Source organism: Cynocephalus volans, chromosome X, assembly GCF_027409185.1.
Source record: "Cynocephalus volans isolate mCynVol1 chromosome X, mCynVol1.pri, whole genome shotgun sequence".
Lineage (NCBI taxonomy): Eukaryota > Metazoa > Chordata > Mammalia > Dermoptera > Cynocephalidae > Cynocephalus > Cynocephalus volans.
This window is the reverse complement of record NC_084478.1, coordinates 63,202,705-63,219,741: the sequence shown is the minus strand read 5'-3', so window position 1 is coordinate 63,219,741 and position 17,037 is coordinate 63,202,705. Positions and strand designations below refer to the sequence as shown.

The 17,037-nt window shown below is 41.0% G+C and overlaps 1 protein-coding gene across 1 annotated transcript in view; it reads left to right on the top strand.

Moving 5' to 3' along the window:
* Positions 1–17,037, top strand: part of SLC9A7 (solute carrier family 9 member A7) — a 144,366-nt gene that overhangs the window by 106,949 nt on the left and 20,380 nt on the right. Inside the window, exons 13-14 of the mRNA XM_063083158.1 lie at positions 8,221–8,280; positions 15,326–15,389. Coding sequence (XP_062939228.1) covers positions 8,221–8,280; positions 15,326–15,389 — 124 coding nt within the window. The remainder of the gene's footprint in view (positions 1–8,220; positions 8,281–15,325; positions 15,390–17,037) is intronic.

Below are 17,037 nucleotides of genomic sequence, written 5' to 3'. Positions count from 1 at the left end.
AAAGCCACAGCTGTGTTCTTTGGATGAGATTGCTTGGTGGCTGCAGGGGAGAAGAGGGCCTTGGTGGCCCCCGGGCCAGCAAGACAACTGACAGTGTTCCTGTGGACCCACACAGGAGTGAGGGGCCACAGGCAGCTGAAAAAAGGAGACATTCAGAGGCCAGTGAGTCACCGCAAGGGACCAGTGCATGGCCCATCCCATGGGAAGTGTTTCGAGTGCGGACAGTGGGGGAGATGGAACGCCAGGGAAAGACTGGGGCACAGCATGGACAGCTCATCTGCCCTCCAGTCATCACAGGATCAGTCAGTGGAGACTGGTCAGGAATATAGAACTGCATGGGGTGTAGTTTGCTGAAAAGACACAGGCCCAGACCAGAGTTTCCATACAACCCAGGTATACTGGACCTCATGAGACCGGGAAGTACATACAAAGTCAACCATTAAAACCTGAGCTGCACAAAAAGCCTTCCCCAGAGAGTCAGTAGCAATGAAGCAATAGTAGCTTAGCCCAAGTACAGGGCTCAAGTGCTGGTCCCCACAGGAAGTTCCTCCATTTCCGAAGTAAGCAAAGGACAACAAATTAGTTGCAGTGCAGAGTTTAAGTGGTGGGAATAATGAATAATCGAACACAGAACTGAAAGAAAAAACAGAATACCCACAGATCAGAGACCAAATTTGATATTAACTAGTAAAGGTCTACCACCACCAAAGAACACCTACAAAACCTAGAAAGACCAGAAGCCCCCTGGGCTCCCAAGCCAGAAAGGAGGAGGGATGAGGGCCTCAGCCAAGCCCCCCTGACATGTGTAACCAGCCCAGTGACAACCACTGGGCCACCGCAGGAAGTGTTCCAGGCCCCCATGCCGAGGTAGTGGGGGGCCAAGGGCCTCAGCCATACCTTCCTGACATCTGCATCTAGCCTAGTGACAACCCAGCTACCTCTGGAAGCCCCCTGGTCTCCCCTGCTGGAATGAGGCGGGGGCCACGGGTCTTGATCATGTTCCCTCTCCTTCCTCCTCTTCCCACCCTATTTCCCCTCTCCCTTCCCTTCTCCCCCACAACTGCTCCACAACAACATCTTAGAATGAAGCATGGAGCCAAGGGAAGCCAAACCCAGCTGCAACTAGGCAAGCTTTTGACACAACCCGGGGGTCCTGCTTGGGGCCCTGAGGCGTGGAGCGGGGGAAAGCCGAACCTAGCCGCAACCAGGTAGAGAGCACACCAAAAACACCACTTTCACGTGGGTAACCCACCATAGCCACTGAAATTGCCATGGCTGCTGATAAAGTGGCTAGTCTCTATAGCAGCAGTCACAGCCACCATGCAGATGGCACGCCAGACTCTCACCTGCATTGACACAAGGAGAGGCACAAGTGGAGACCAAAAAAAAAAAAGTCCTCTTTCTCCACAAAGCACACTCCAGAGTAATAGAAGAAACATCTGATTTACAGTAATAGGGGAGGACTTGATCACACCTGTCTCAGTACTGGACAGATCATCTAGGTATCAACCAACAGAGGAACAGTTGATCTACGGAGAGAACAAATCTATGGTTATGGTGGGGGGTGGGAAGGAAGGAGGGGAAAGAGGGAGGGGGAGGGGGAAGGGGAGAGATTGGATAAGGGGCATATAGAATAAGTATGATTTGTAACAATGAATATGTTAATTTTAAAAAATCCTTTAAAAAATTGAATTTTGAGAGTTCTTTATTCTAGATACTAGTCTTTTGTCATATACATGGTTTGTAAATATTTTCTCCCAGTCTGTAGCTTGTTTTTTAATCTTTTAAAGTCCTTCATAGAGCAGAAGTTTTGATTTTGATGAAGTGCAATTTATCTTTTTTTTTTTTTTTTCTTTTATGGATCATGTATTTGGTGTCATGTCTAAGGACTCTTCAGCAAGTCTTAGGTCCCAAAGATTTCCTTCTGTGTTATCCTCTAAAATTTTTTTAGTTTTATACTTTACATTTAAGTCTGTGATCCACTTCAAGTTAACTTTTGTATAAGATACAAAGTTTAGGTTGAGGTTTTATTTTATTTGCCAGCATGATTTGCTATAAAAGACTATCCTTACTCCACTGAATTACTTTTGCTCCTTTGTCAAAAATCAGTTGCTTGCATGGGAGTCTGTTTCCGTTCTGTTCCATTGATTTTTGTGTCTATCCCTCTGCTAATACCAAACTGTCTATAACTACAATTATACAGCAAGCCTTAGCATCAGGTAGAGTGATTTCTCCCACTTGATTCTTCTTTTTCAAAATTGTAGCTATACTACTTCTTTTCTGTACGAATTTTAGAATAAACTTATCTCTATCGTGCTGGGATTTTCATAAGAATTGTGTTAAACCTGTTTATCAATTTGGGGAGATTGACATCTTTTTATGTCGAGTCTTCCAATCCACAAACATGGTATGTTTCTCCATTTATTCAGACCTTGTTTGACTTCTTTCATTATTATTTTGTAGTTTTTAGCATACAAGGCCTGTACATGCTTTGTCACGTATCCTGTAACCTTGCTGAACTCACTTATCAGTTCCAGGATGGTTTTTGGTGGTTCCTTTTTGTTATTGTTGTTGTAGATTCTTTGGGGTTTTTCTACATAGACCATCATGTCATTTGCTAATAGAGACAGTTTTATTTCTTCCTTTACAACCACTGTGCCTTTTGTTTCCTTCTCTTGTCTTACTGCTCTGGCCAGGACATTTAAGTACTGTGTTGAATAAGAGTGGTGTGTGTGGCCATCCTCACCTTGTTCCCTGTCTTAAGAGGAAAGCATTAAGTCTTTTGCCATTAAGTATAACATTAACTATAGGGTTTTTGTAGATGTTCATCATCAAGTTGAGGAAGTTCCTATCTACTGTTAGTTTTCTGAGAGTTTTTGTCATGCACAGTTGTTGAATTTTGTCAGATGCTTTTTCTGCATCAATTGATATGATCATATGATTTTTCTTGTTTAGCCTATTAATATGGTAGATTACATTGATTAATTTTCAAATATCAAACCAGCCTTTCTTCTCTGAAATAACCCCCACTTAATTATAGTGTTTTATTCTTTTACATATTGCTGAATTCTATGAGTAAATATTGTGTTAAGGTTTTTATGTCTGTGTTCATGAGGGATATTGGTCTGTAGTTCTCTTTTTTTGTACTGCCTTTGTCTGTTTTTGGTATCAAGATAATCTTGCCTCACAAAATGAGTTGGGAGATGTTCCCTATTCTTGTTTTCTGGAAGAGATTGTGTAGAATTGGTGTTAATCCTTTTCTTTAACCATTTGGTAGAATTTTCCAGTGAAGCTATCTGGGCCTGGAGACTTCTTTTTCAGGAGCTTTTAAATAATGAAGCCAATTTCTGTAAGAGCTATATTCATATTATCTATTTCAAATTGGGTGAGTTGTGGATAGTTTGTGAAATTGGTCAATTTCATCTAAGTTGTCACGTTTATGTTGTTTGTAGCATTCTCTTATCCTTTTGATATCTGTGGGGTCTGTAGTGATATCACCTGTTTTATTTCTGATATTTTTTGATATTTCATTCCTGATCATATGTATCTTCTTTTTTTTGTCAGACTTCCTAGAGGTTTGTCAATTTTATTGATCTTTTCAAAGAACCAGCTGTTTTTTTCACTGATTTTCTGTATTTTTCTGATTTCAATTTAATTGATTTCTGCTCCTATCTTTATTATTTTCTGCCTTCTGTCCAACTCTACCCAGACAGCATAATGAAGCAAAGTGTGCTATTGTTGAAAAATACGTATAGTGTCAGTTCACTGCATTTTTCCACATGTGTATAAATAATGATTATGTAATTGTAGAAACTGACATTTAAAGAGATTACATCAAAAGGAATTCCCTCTGCAATAAGGTAGTGAGACTCATTGGTTTTTCTGGCTTGTGGCTTGTAGTATTACTCAATGGCCATGAATCACTTCTGTAACCCAGGTTTTTTTTTTTTTTTTTTTTTTTTGTGACTGGTAAGGGAATTGCAACCCTTGGCTTGGTGATGTTTGCACCGCGCCCAGCCAGTGAGTGCATTGGCCATCCCTATACAACCCGCCGCTGGGAGCGCCGCTGCGCTCCCAGCGCCGCACTCTCCCGAGTGAGCCATGGGATCGGCCCTGTAAACCAGGTTCTTATTCTAAATTGATGCAGAAACTCCCTGAAATTTAGTGTGGTGTTTTGGCCCCTGTGACCTCAGTAGGATCAGTACCTACTTGTCCCTTATTTCTCTAGGCTGCTGAGAGAGGCCCTGAGGAGCTGTTAAGTAGCTGCTCAGAATTTGGATGCCCCAAGGTAGCTCTTGGAGTTCCACCATAAATAATTAGGAGTTAGCTATGATTCTTAACCATGGCTAATTTCAGGTCTGTGTATAAAATAAAATTGACTATAACTACAAATCCAAAGCCAGGTCCCTGCTTTCCATAAACCCATTTTATCTTTTTAAATTGGTGTTTTGTTATTAATATTTTAGAGCATAATGGCAAAATGCTCAAATTGTTTTCTGTTAATGCACAGACTGCATACTATTTTTCTTAGTGTCTTGAGTAAGTATTGTCATTCACAAGTGACATAATTTTGGCAACTGAAAAAAATGATCATGGGATTATTTCAGCAGATGAGCCTTGTATGTGTCCCGAGTGCATTGTGGCAGCATGGTAGCTGTCCTCTTGGAGCCCCCAGCTTCAAGTGACACACACATGAAGTGGTGGTGATGGTGGGGGGTGGTAAAATGGCCCACACCCAGGCAGCCAAATGAACAGGTAATCTTCACAGCCCAGAGTGCAGTAATATAATCATTCAAGGACAAGTAAGAACACTCTGCTTGGTATAATCCTGTTAGACTGAGAATTTATAATAAATCTCTTTGCAAGATAACAGAAGGGATGAAGGCTGGCAGAAGTCCTGAGCTCTTTAGATAATAGCATTTGTAACTGGATATTTTAGAAGACGTTAAAGATGCCATCTTGTAATCAAAGGCAGTATCCTGTAAGATGAAGGGCTGGGGCTCTGGGGTCTAACAGCCTGAATTGGAATATTGGCTCTACCATTTCTACCTTTGTGACCTTGGGCAACTTACTTCACCTCTAACCCTCGGTTTCCTCACCAATTAAATAGGGATGATCATACTGTGAGGATAAAGTGTGATAAGAAATAAATGTGATGAAGAATTCTCTCCTTAAATGTATCATCTGGCACATGGTAAACACTTAGTATATTTTAACTGTTATATTATCATTACTAATCATAGTATTATGACTGCTGTTATTGCTATTATTATTATTACTACTACTCAAGAGACAGAAAATCTTACATTAAATGAATCTAGCTTGTTTTCCTGGTATTTGTTATAATTTTTCGATGCTATAGTAACAGAGTCTGGTTTAAGTCACATTCTGAACATGTAACTAATTAAAAGTACCACTTAGGAAGCATCATGTTCTCACATGCATATTTCAGGGGATATTAGTAGCATGAGAATTTGGGCATTGTCTAGCACAGTGTTTCTCAACCTTTTTCTCATTATTGCCCCCCTAAGGAGCCTTTACAATTTTTCCCCTATTTACCTCCTCCAGTGAAATGTTCATACCACAGATTTGCTATGTATCTGTTTATATATTTTGGAGCTTTGGAAGGCTACAAACCATTGTAATATCTAAGTGAGTTTTTTTTTTTTTTTTAATCCTGTGGGAATCAATTTTCACACCCATTGGGGTAATATCACCCCCATTGAGAATACACAATTTAGTGTAGTTCTTTTCAGCTGAGGGCAACATTTGGCAATATCTGGAGACATTTTTGGTTGCCACAACCTGGGGGAGGGGTGTTGCTACTGGTGTCCTGTGGGTAGAAGCCAGGGGTGCTGCTAAACATCCTATAGTGCACAGGACAGCCCCCCTACAATAGAAAATGATCTGGCCCCAAAATAACAAATGCCATGGCAAGGATGTAGAAAAAAGGGAACTCTCCTACATTGTTGGTGGGAATGTAAATTGGTACAGCCATTGTAGAAAACAGTGTGGAGGTTCCTCAGAGAACTAAAAGTAGAACTGCCTTATGATCCAGCAATCCCGTTACTGGGTATATACCCACAGGAAATGAAATTGATTATCAAAAAGACACCTGCACTCCCATATTCATTATAACACTATTCACAATAGCCAAGAGATGGAATCAACCTAAATGCCTATCAGTAGATGAATGGATAAAAAAAAAACTGTGGTATATATACATAATGGAATACTATTCATCTATAAAAAAATCCTGTAATTTGCAGCAGCATGGATGGAACTGGAGACCATCATGTTAAGTGAAGTAAGACAAGCACAGAAAGACAAATACCACATAATCTCATTCATATGTGGAATCTAAAGAAAAAAAAAAAGTAGTCTCATAGAAGCAGAGAGTAGAATAATGGTTACCAGAAGTCAGAAGGGGAAGGGGTAGGGGGAGGAGAAATGGTGAACTAAAGGGTATAAGCTCTCTACCCTAAGTGATTTATTGTGCAGTATATGTATACACATGTATTGAAGCAACACACTATACTCCACAAATATGTATAAGTAAATGTTAAAAAGAAAATCTTGATGGGCCAGTGAAGGAAGAGAGGGGGTGGCTCTTATCTCGGGCATCTAAGTAGGTCTTAGATAGTCTTGATTTTAAATTTGATGGGTGAGAAGGCAAAAGAGCACACTTCAAAGTAATGTATTCTGCTGAATTTGGTTTAGGGCCCTAAAGCCCAGAGGAAGCCAGTGGGACTTTCTCAGGAAGTTTCTGCCTTCCATATTTCTCCAACTAAGTAGTATGCACTCTAATCTAACAGGTGCTAAAAAGGAATGAAGCCAGTTATCCTTCTGCCCCATCTGTAGGGCATTTTTAAAGAGTGTCTCTGGAAAGAAGGTCCATCTTGGAAACAACCACAGCCACAGTCACAACCATAACTTTGAAACAAGGGATTCAAAGCTATAGATAGATAGTCAAAGTATTATCTGAAATCTTCATAAGATGAAGATGAATGTGCTTTTGCCTTTTCTCTTTCTTTTTTGTACATGTGGGTCTGTCCCACTCATTCTCTCTCTGCATCTACCAGCACTGCCAACATTTCTGTCTGAGGACCTATCATAGACATGGGTATATAATAATGTCAGGCAGACAGGGAGATATCTGCTCTTCCAACTGTTACATGTGCAGAGGGCAATAAAAAGCCTGATCATCAGAAATACTCTTTATTAAATGTTCCGCATGCTCTGGGAAGGACATGTAACTTGTCTCTTTTTAAAAAAGTATTATTATTTTTAACTGACATGTAATAATTGTGCATGTTTGTGGAGTACAGAGTGATTTTTCGATACATGTATGCAATGCATAATGATCAGGTCGGTAATTAGCATATCCATCACCTCAAATGTTTATCGTTTCTTTGTGTTAAAAACATTTGAAATCCTATTTTCTAGCTATATGAAAAATATACAATAAATTATTGCTCATTATAGTCACCCTAAAAAAACAAAAAAGAAAAATATCTGACCCAAAATGTCAGTAGTGCCAAGTTTGCAAAACTCTGCTGTAGCGTGATGGTAAAGTTCAAATGCACTCTGAGTAACCCTGAAATCATTAAGGAAGGTGAAAGTGGACCATGTCAACTCAGAGACCACAAGCTGAAAAGAATAGCAGAAATTGATTTCCTGACCTTCAGGTTGAACCTGTGGACAATGTGGTTTGCTTGTCTAGAAAAAAAAGGCCATCTTTGTCTTCTTAAGCATTGTTGCTGTTTTTCAATAATATTTTGCTTTTTGCTCTTTCTGTAAAATATGTGTAAAAATACGTGTAAACACTTTAAATATATGTTTAGTAACAGTTGTTTTCTATTTTGTGTATGGATGTGTCTTGCTTTATGAAACAGAGGAATTGTAAAAGTTGTATAAATTCATTTTCTATGAGGTGCATTTATTCCTCTGATTCAATTACATTATATTTTGAGAGGCTTATCTTCACTCTTAATTAATCCTCATTTGACCTGGCTCCAAACATGGTCGCTTTAAATGGAAATTTAGCAGCCTTTCTGCCTCTCTGGGTTTTTGAGAATGGGGACAGTTTAGGAAAAGGTCTGGATTTATATTGAAAGTGAGATGCCTGTTCTTTCATGGACATGGTCCAGGTCATGTGCCCAGAGCTCCTGGCTCCCTGTTGTCCCCGTCACACTCATGTTCCCTTCTTCTGCTGCCCAGAGTTGGAGTCGAGGAGCCCTCTGAAGAGGACCAGAATGAACAACGGTGGCAGTACATCAGGTGACACAAGGGCGTCCTCAGAAACAAATTAACCGGGCCTGGCTTTTCTCCTCTTTCTAACCTGAGAGATCTCTCTATATGCTACTTGTCTCTTCTTTCCTACGGGTGCCAACCCCTACCCCTTTTAGCAAAGGGCAAGAGGTTAAGTTAATTCTAATTATGTTTTTCACCCTTTCTCTGGGTTGATTGATGTGTCAGTGTTCCTGGGATTCTGTTCCCTTGCCCCACATGTTGCACGATGTATGTCACCACCAAAGCCTGAGTTGGCAAGTGTCTCCTTTTTGTACAACTGAGCTTAGTGTCAAGAGCAGCTCATTTTCAGAGCCACAGACACTTTTCCCACAAAAGCCTGCTTACGATCTAGTAGATAAGGCTTTTAACTCATAAAGAGAACTAGAATTTCATGTTTCAGACATGACTGGAGTATGGCTTATACCATCTTAATTAAATACCAATGCTGTGGTTTTTTAAAGTATATATTTATGTACTTGTACCTTATCATGGTGAATTATGAGATATGAAGAACATTTTTTAATCAAAAGGATGAAGATTCCTCTGATGTAATTTGTTAGTGTCCATCCAAGTTTATAATATAATTATGCTTAAGGGTGGTGATGTTGGGGCAAACAGAGTAAAAACTTTAATGTTTCTTCTTTCCTTTCTATATCTCTGATTGGCATGCTTTCTTCTCTATCTGGATCTCGGTTTCAGTAGATAAATCAAATGCAACCTAGGCCTGAACTCTGTTCTTAGCATTGTGAAAATATTTCACTCCTTGAGGGCAGTAGTGAAAGCAGTGATACCTGTAATAGGGCATGGGTCCTGAGATATCACCAGTCTCCGCATGTACGCTGTAATGACACGCATGAAATTTAATTGAAATATTTAAATTCACTGGGTTCGCACTTTTTTCTAACTGTTTAAACACACACACACACACACACACACACACACACACACACACACACACACACACACACACACACACACACACAAACATACAAACATACACTAAAAAGTTCATTTTTGGAGACCTGACTTTAGGTACCAGTTAAGTTGCAGAGGAAACCTTTTCCTTTGAAGCATCTCATCTTCAAGAAGGAAGGTCCTCTAGGCAAAATGTATGTTATTACACTTGGGACATGAGAGAATTCAGATTATGATCTGGTGTTCAAGGTTTCATATGAAAGTGTGTGTCTTGTGTCTCATATACCTCAAGTTACTCAGAACCTTGACCATTCAGATTTTTAAAAATTACCAAAGTAGAACGCTTCTAAAAATTTCTGAGATTTCATGGCATTTTATCTGTTAAGCAGGATGGATGTATTATTATACCAGATGGGAAGTTATTAATTCTAAGTATTTATTCATTCAAGAATGAGCACATCAATTTGCTTTATTTTCTCATTTGGTGTGGGATTTCCACATTTGTCTCATTCTTAATGAAAGTAAGTATAATTCAGTTCATTCTGGAAGAAAAGACTGTTGTGTGGGCTCTGATGAGTTCAGCCCTGATGTATCAGGGGAATGCTAAAATATGATATAATAAAACAGCACAAAAAGTTCCAGATTTATACGGTGTCCTGGATCAAAAGCATTATAGCAGGTCAGGGAAGAAATATATATTGTGGACAGTTGTCCGAAACTAGGAATTTCAGAAAGTTAGGGGATCAAGTCAAGTCTTCTGAAGCTGTAAATCTGTAATTAAAATGCTGTGCCTACGATTTCTTGCTGCCCAGCACCACACCAAACCTCTGGCCTATTGGCTTTACTTCCTGTTCCAAGAGACCAGTTTGGTTCTGGGCTCTGCCCCAAAGGTGGGGCCCTTTGTAGGGAGCCACAGGGTCCAATGTCATCCTTGGGGATTGGTCCAAGGGGCTTCAGCCCTGCCAGAAAAGTAATTATTAAATCACCCTAAAGTAAACAGCCTTGAAAGGGGAAAGAAATTGCAGAAGAACATTACTTATGTCTCATGACCCCTGGTCTGTTTTCTTTTGGCATTTAAAAAGCAGTAGCAAGCTGGGAAGCAGGGCTTCATTTCCTTTCTTGGAAATCTCCTATTCAGTACTTACACCAGTAGCGAGGACCTCCAGGAGACCCCAAGAGGCCTTCCCACATTCCTCTGTCTGCGGGAGGGCCCAGGAGGTCCTTTTAGGCTTTGTGTTGTCAAGAGTTTGGGCTGCAGCTCAGACAGGTGGTTGATAGCAAGTGGCTGCAGCGAAGGTTGTAGCTTCCATGGAGAATGGTGGTAAAAGCAAGGAAAAGGGGGCCTTGGAGAGGACTGTCCTCAGGGCTACAGATTTCTGGGGGATGCACACAGCCAGATCTGAAGATGGCTGCATCACTTGGAGTTTTGCTGACCACATATGTGTCAGTTAGCTAGCATTTTTCTCCTTGTTCTTGACTTTTGGAAGGGGAATTTCAACAAAACATTCCAGGATTTATCTAGAAAAGAAAACCACATGAGTACTAGAATCTTTATCTACCTATTTATCTATTACGTATATTTACCTATTATAACACCCTATGTTCATGAATCTTTACAATATGTAATTTTCAGACCCTGCAATGAGATCTTGAATCATCAATATTAGTAGATTTGATTAAATTAGAGAGACCAGAAAATAGACTGATGTGTTTTTGAAACATTTTTACCAAAGATGTAATTATTTTTTTTTAATTGTGAAAAATTTTAAATTGGCTAAAAAGTTGAAACAATAGAACAACGAGTACCCAAGTACTAACCTGGATTCACCAATTGTTAACGTTGAGTCATATTGTGACCTTTAACTTTCTCTCTCTCAACCATTTCAAAATACTTCAAAGTACATTGCAGACATTGTGACTTTCCAACCCTAAATACTTCAGAATGTTTCTCCTGGGAATCTAGTCTCTTACATGATCATGATACCTTTATCACACCTGAGGAAAGTAATGTGAATTTTACACACAAACACACACACACAGGTCCAGGATCCACTCAGTGTTTACTTTGGTTGTCCCATCTCTTTTAAAACAGCCCCTCTATCCCCCCTTTTTTGGTCTCTTAGGGCATTGAGATTTGGGTTTTTTTCTTCTTTTTTTTTAGTATTCAGGATAGTTGTCTTACAGTGTGTCCCACAATCTGGCTTTTTCTGATTTGTTTTCCTTGTGACCAGAGATAGATAATCATTTTTGCCAAAAACGCTGTAAGAGTGAGGTTATACATTTCTTATTGCATGCTATCAGGTGGCGCATATTGTCAGGCTGCCCCTTTATTAGTGATGTTACATTTGATCACTTGGTTAAGGTAGTGACTCCAGGTCTCTCTACTGTAAAGGTACCATTTTCTCTTTGTAATCTGTAGAGTGATCCTTTGACATCGTGTGAATGGCCAGATTCCTAACAACTTCTTACCCAGTGGTAAAAGCATTCACTGATCTTTGCTTGAAACAGTTATTACACTGGGGTGGAAAATGGTGATTTTCTAATTCTGTCAGTTCCTTTTACGTTTATAAGATGACATTTATATGAAAGAAGAGCTTTCAGAGGGTTTTAAAATTTATTTTATATGCTGAAGTGAGGAATCTCTATTATTTAAATGTAAATAATCAGTTCAAGCAAAGTTTTATTTAATATTTATGGGACTTGAAGTTGTTTGTCTGCAGAATCCCAGCAGAATCTAGGGTGTTAACACTGAGAAAGCAAAAAGTTAGCAGATGGTTGTCACTTTTTTAGTAAAGAAAAAAAATGATGCTAGAGAAAAAACATGGCTGGAATTAGTACTTTCTAGAATCTACTGTCCAATTCAGTAGCCACTAGCCATATGTGGCTATTTAAATATAAATTTAAATTAGCTAAAACTAAAGTGTAAAATGAAGTTCTTCGGTCATACTAGCCACATTTCAGGTGCTCAGTAGCCACATGTGGCTAGTGGTTACCATATTAGAGTAGATAGAGGACATTTCCATTATTGCAAAAAGTCCTGTTGGACACTGTGGATCTAGAGTCATTCTCAAGTTCTTCCAGAACAGAGTGGGGAACCTCATGGGTTTGGGATGAGGTTAGGGTGGCCCTAATTTCGTGAGTTTGTCAAGTTATTCCAACATTTTGTTATGTTTGTTTTGTTTTGGGTTTTGTTATTTTGAATTCTGGCCTGGCCATGTGGGCCCAGGATGAATGGATGAGTTCCACTTTCCAGGAGTTGAATGAAAATAGTCAAACCTAGTCTTTATAAGCAGTTCTTGTTAAACAGAATTTATTTTAATTCTTGTTAAACAGATTTTTTTTCTCCTAGTAGAGGTTAATTAAAAGAACAGAGGGGACTAAATTTCATGTGGCAGCTTTTACTATATTTGACTTTATCTTCCTTGTTGTAATATAGGGCACACTTAAGCCTTTTTCTCCTGTCTCTAGGCTTCCTGTTTCATCTGGGCTGATAAAGTTTGACTTATCTTTACCGACATGGAAGCCACTGACCAAAGCTAATACACCTCTTTCAGAATTCACAATGCAGAAAGGAGAGATTACTAGCAGCAGATCTGAACTGCCACATTCTTGGCCATCCTGCACTTTTATGCCCTTCAACAGTGCCTCTGTGCTTAGGCTGAGGGCAGCCATGTCACGTTCTGGTAGGCTTTCTGAGCGATGCTGGGGTCACCACTGCCCTGCCCCTCTGAGTCTCTCATCTTAAGTGAATTAGTCTGGCACGAAGTGGCTTTGTGCTGCTGAAGAATGCACAGAATGAGGCCTAATTTGGGATTCTTAGCTGTTGGCCTTACAAATGCTGACAAAACGACCACATAGAGGATTTTTCTGTATGTAATTAATGTACATTGAGAAACTCTAAAAACAGGTGCGGGTTAATGATTAACAGCCAGGAGTTCAATATGCTACCTCTCCTCTACCACTTTTGTACATTTGATACTCTGTGTGCACTGGGGCTTTGGTGTGACTTTTGTGGGCAGCCCTCGGTCCCCTGAATCAGATGGTTTTCATGTCAAAAGATCGCCATGAGATCTGTTGCTCAAAGGCCCCCACATAATGTCCAGTCATGAGAACAAGCTTCCAGCTCTCAGAAACCCCTGCCTGGAAGTAGCCTCTAGACACATAGCATAGTCCATCTAATTCAATATAAAAATCCCATCAAACCCCAGCCCACAGGGAGGAAATCTGGTGCCAGGCCCACTACAGATTTTAACTAAGTGCTCAGAACAGTGGCTAGCATAGTAGGTACTCAGTAAATATTTGCTGAATATGTGAAGTCATGCAGTTTTAAACTTGCCTTCAGTACAATGTGGGGTCACTGTTCCCTTTTCTTTTCTATCCCCTGATTCCAGAGGCACATACCTTGGGTTAGTGCTCAGCAAACCTGGAATAAGACAGAGTAGAGATTGGCTTTGAGAGGGTGGGTGTACCTGTGTTGTCTTCTATCCCCCTTTTCTATTAATCTGCTTTCTCAGGAAAGGTCCTGGGCATCACAGGTGGGGGAGAGTAAGGGAGAGGAGGAAAAGTACGTGCATGCATTCACATGGAGCTTTGTGCGTCCAATGTCTGCTTATTGGAGACAGCTCCCTGGTAGAGCCTACTCGGCACCTCTCTTCAAGCTCAAATCAGACCTAATCTGCTGAAAGCTCTATTCTTGGTTTACCTTTAATGACACTGTCAATTCTTTGCAACACTGGGGGGACTGAAGGGAGATAATAGGATTTTCCTGGTATCTTTGTTTTCTCCCTTGTTGCTCCATGGTTTCCTCATCACCCATGTCACAGTTCTGACTCTGAATGAGGAAGATACAGGAATACAAAAAATTAACAGATGCATAGAGGAACAGTTGCTGTTACTAAGCCAAGATAATTGCCCTCGTGCTTTTATGGAAGTTGTTATAGGTGGATTTTGCCACTTTGCTTTTTCTTTGTCTTCAGTTGTTGCTCTCAAATGTGTGAGTTCTCAGGTCATTTTTGATGGAGGAGGGTTTGGGGGCGGGGCACCAGAATTGAAAGCAGGTCAGGAATCTAGTTAATGATATTGTTAAAGAAAACACTATTCCGACAGTTATTAAAACAGTAAGGCCAACTTTTTCAGGACCATCTCGATTGGTATAGGGACTACCAAGATGGGGTTTTGCAGTAGGGGAGAGAGATAGGAGTCAATGGATGGAAAATGTCTAGGAAGAGGAAACACCAGGGATAAAGGAGATTCTGACTAAACCAACCCAATCGGATTCTTGCTGAAGACAAGCCAGGGTGATCAGACACCACCTGGGGGATGTTGGAGGATGAGGAACCTGATCAGATATTGAGGGGGATCAGATATCAAGGATGGGGGACTCTGGCTAAACCAACTTAGCAAGATTCCTCCTAAAATTGGGCGGTGCAAAGACAAACATGGAGCCCAAGAGTCAGGGCCTAGTTGGGAAGAGGATTCAGAAGAGCCTGACTAAAGTTTGGTCAAGTAGAGATTCTATCAATATATATGCTGAAGTATTTGGGGAAAGTGTACTGATGTCTGCAACTTTATTTGAATGCATCCAAAAAAATAAGATGGGTGATAGAGAAATGGACAGATGGTTAATAAGAAAATACAGTAAAACATTTATGGTAGAATCTAGTGGTGGTGGGTACACAGGTGTTCGCTGTAAAATTTTTCAACACTTCCCTGCATAATTTGAAGCATTTCATAACAAAATGCTAGGGAAATAAAAGCAGGTTAGGGAGGAAGTGAGGGCAGAGAGGAAGGGCCCAGTGCAGCGGGACCCATGTTTTGATCACTGGGACCTCCTGGTGCAGGAAGGCAGATGGGCAGTTGCCAGCATGTGCCGTTTTCTTGAGGTCTCACTTAGGGCAGGATCACGCAGGATTTATAACCCCTCCGAGCCTCTGGGATCTGATGTGGTATGCGACCTCTTTCTCGTGACTTCTGCATGACAGCCTTGCTCTCCTTTTAGCTAACCACTCCTGCTTCGTGATGATGGTCAGCCTCCTGCTCTTTTCAGCTGGCGTGGCTGCCATGGGCCAAGCTAATACTTTCTGTTTTTCTCCTTGTCTTTCTCCTTGGTGACTTTTAGAGTTGGTGTTGACCCAGATCAAGACCCACCACCCAACAACGACAGCTTTCAAGTCTTACAAGGGGTAAGTCTCAAGAGGTGCTTCTTCCCAGGAAAGACATGATTAAAAATAGCTAACATGTACTGAGTATTTGCTACATGCCAGGCATTTTCCTGGATTCCCTTATTGTGATCTTGATGACAACCTTATGAGGTGAGTACTGTTATCCCCATTTTACAGGTTAGAAGCTGAAATTTGAAAATTTTAAGTGAAGTCATCTAAACTCAGAGAATTAGAAAGTGATGGAGTCAGGATAACTCCAGAGTCTGTGTTCTCAAACTGCATCTGAAGGGGGTGGGCTGGCCAGAAGAGTGTTTAGGCTCAGTCCCTGACTCCCTAGTTTCTAAGAATGGATATATTGGTTCTGTAACTGGGTCTATCAGTGGTGCCCAGGAAGGGAAAGGAGAGAGATGTGATATGGCTCTCCAGCCCAGGGAATCCGAGGAAGAGACGTTGGGTGACTGCAGGCACTCCTGTTCCTTCAGGGCCTGGGATCAGGTATTTGGAAAGGGCATAGTAGGGACGGCTTGCCTTTGCTTCATGAAGTCCAGGGCCTCAAATGGGAAAACTGGGAGGCTGGTGGTGACTCAACAGCTGGGGGTCGGAAGAATCCAAAGGCTCACATGTCACTCATATGTCTGGCACCTTGGCTGGGAGGACTGAAAGGCTACGAGTGCCAACTGGAGCGCCTCCACTTGGCCTCTCCACGTGGCCTGAGCTGCCTCCCAGTATGGTGGCCTCAGGGTACTCAGACTTCTTTCATGATAGCTCAGGGTTCCAAAAGTGAGTGTCCCAGCAAGCAGGGTGGAAGCTACGTTGCCTTTTCTGACCTAGTCTTGGAAATTTCACAGCATCACTTCTATAGCTTTCTGTTGGTCAGGAATGCATTCCTAGGGCCAGCCCAGATTAGATTCAACAGGAGGGAATAGGGACCAGAACCTCAGGATGAGAAGAGTGTCTACAAGTTTGCAGACATTTTTTAAAACTTTCATGTCATCCCTGTTGTGTGGCTGTCAGGAAGATTTTGTCTCCGGGTTTTACTCCTTCCCCAGGCTGGAGTGTCCTGAGCAGGCAAGACAAGGAAAGGAGAGATGATAGTAGTAGAAATGTGTTACCAAAATATTATTATTTGGCCTTAGGAGTCAAGAACTATTTAGTTCAGCATTGAATACCCAGTGCTGAGCACAGTGCCTGACGCTTGGGAGAGCTCAGTAGGTATTTGATGGGTGGCTGGGGGAGGGAGGGATGCAGCACGCCGCAGGTAGCTTCACTGACCACATACATGCTTGTGTTGTTTGTGAAGCCATGCAGAGGGTTTCTTTTTTGTCCGGTCAGCTTTGAATGGCACTCATCATTGCACTTAATCCTAAACCCAGTCTGCATACTTCAGATTACATAGAGTCTTCTAAATGATTCTACCTACTAAATCATATTTAACAAGTCTCATAATATGTGGTGCCCAGAGGGTGCCACTATAGCTTTTTCTGATTTCTTTCTCTTTGAGGGTGGTCACAGCCTGATAAGGCATTTGTGGTGTTGATGCCCATTCCAGGTCCCAGCTTAAGGGATATAAAGCTATGACTTCTGAAAGTCCTGGACATTTTGGGAGGAGTTTTCAATGAGCTTCATTGGAGGTTTGGTGCCCACTTTAATGAAGCTCCAGAAGGCCTTT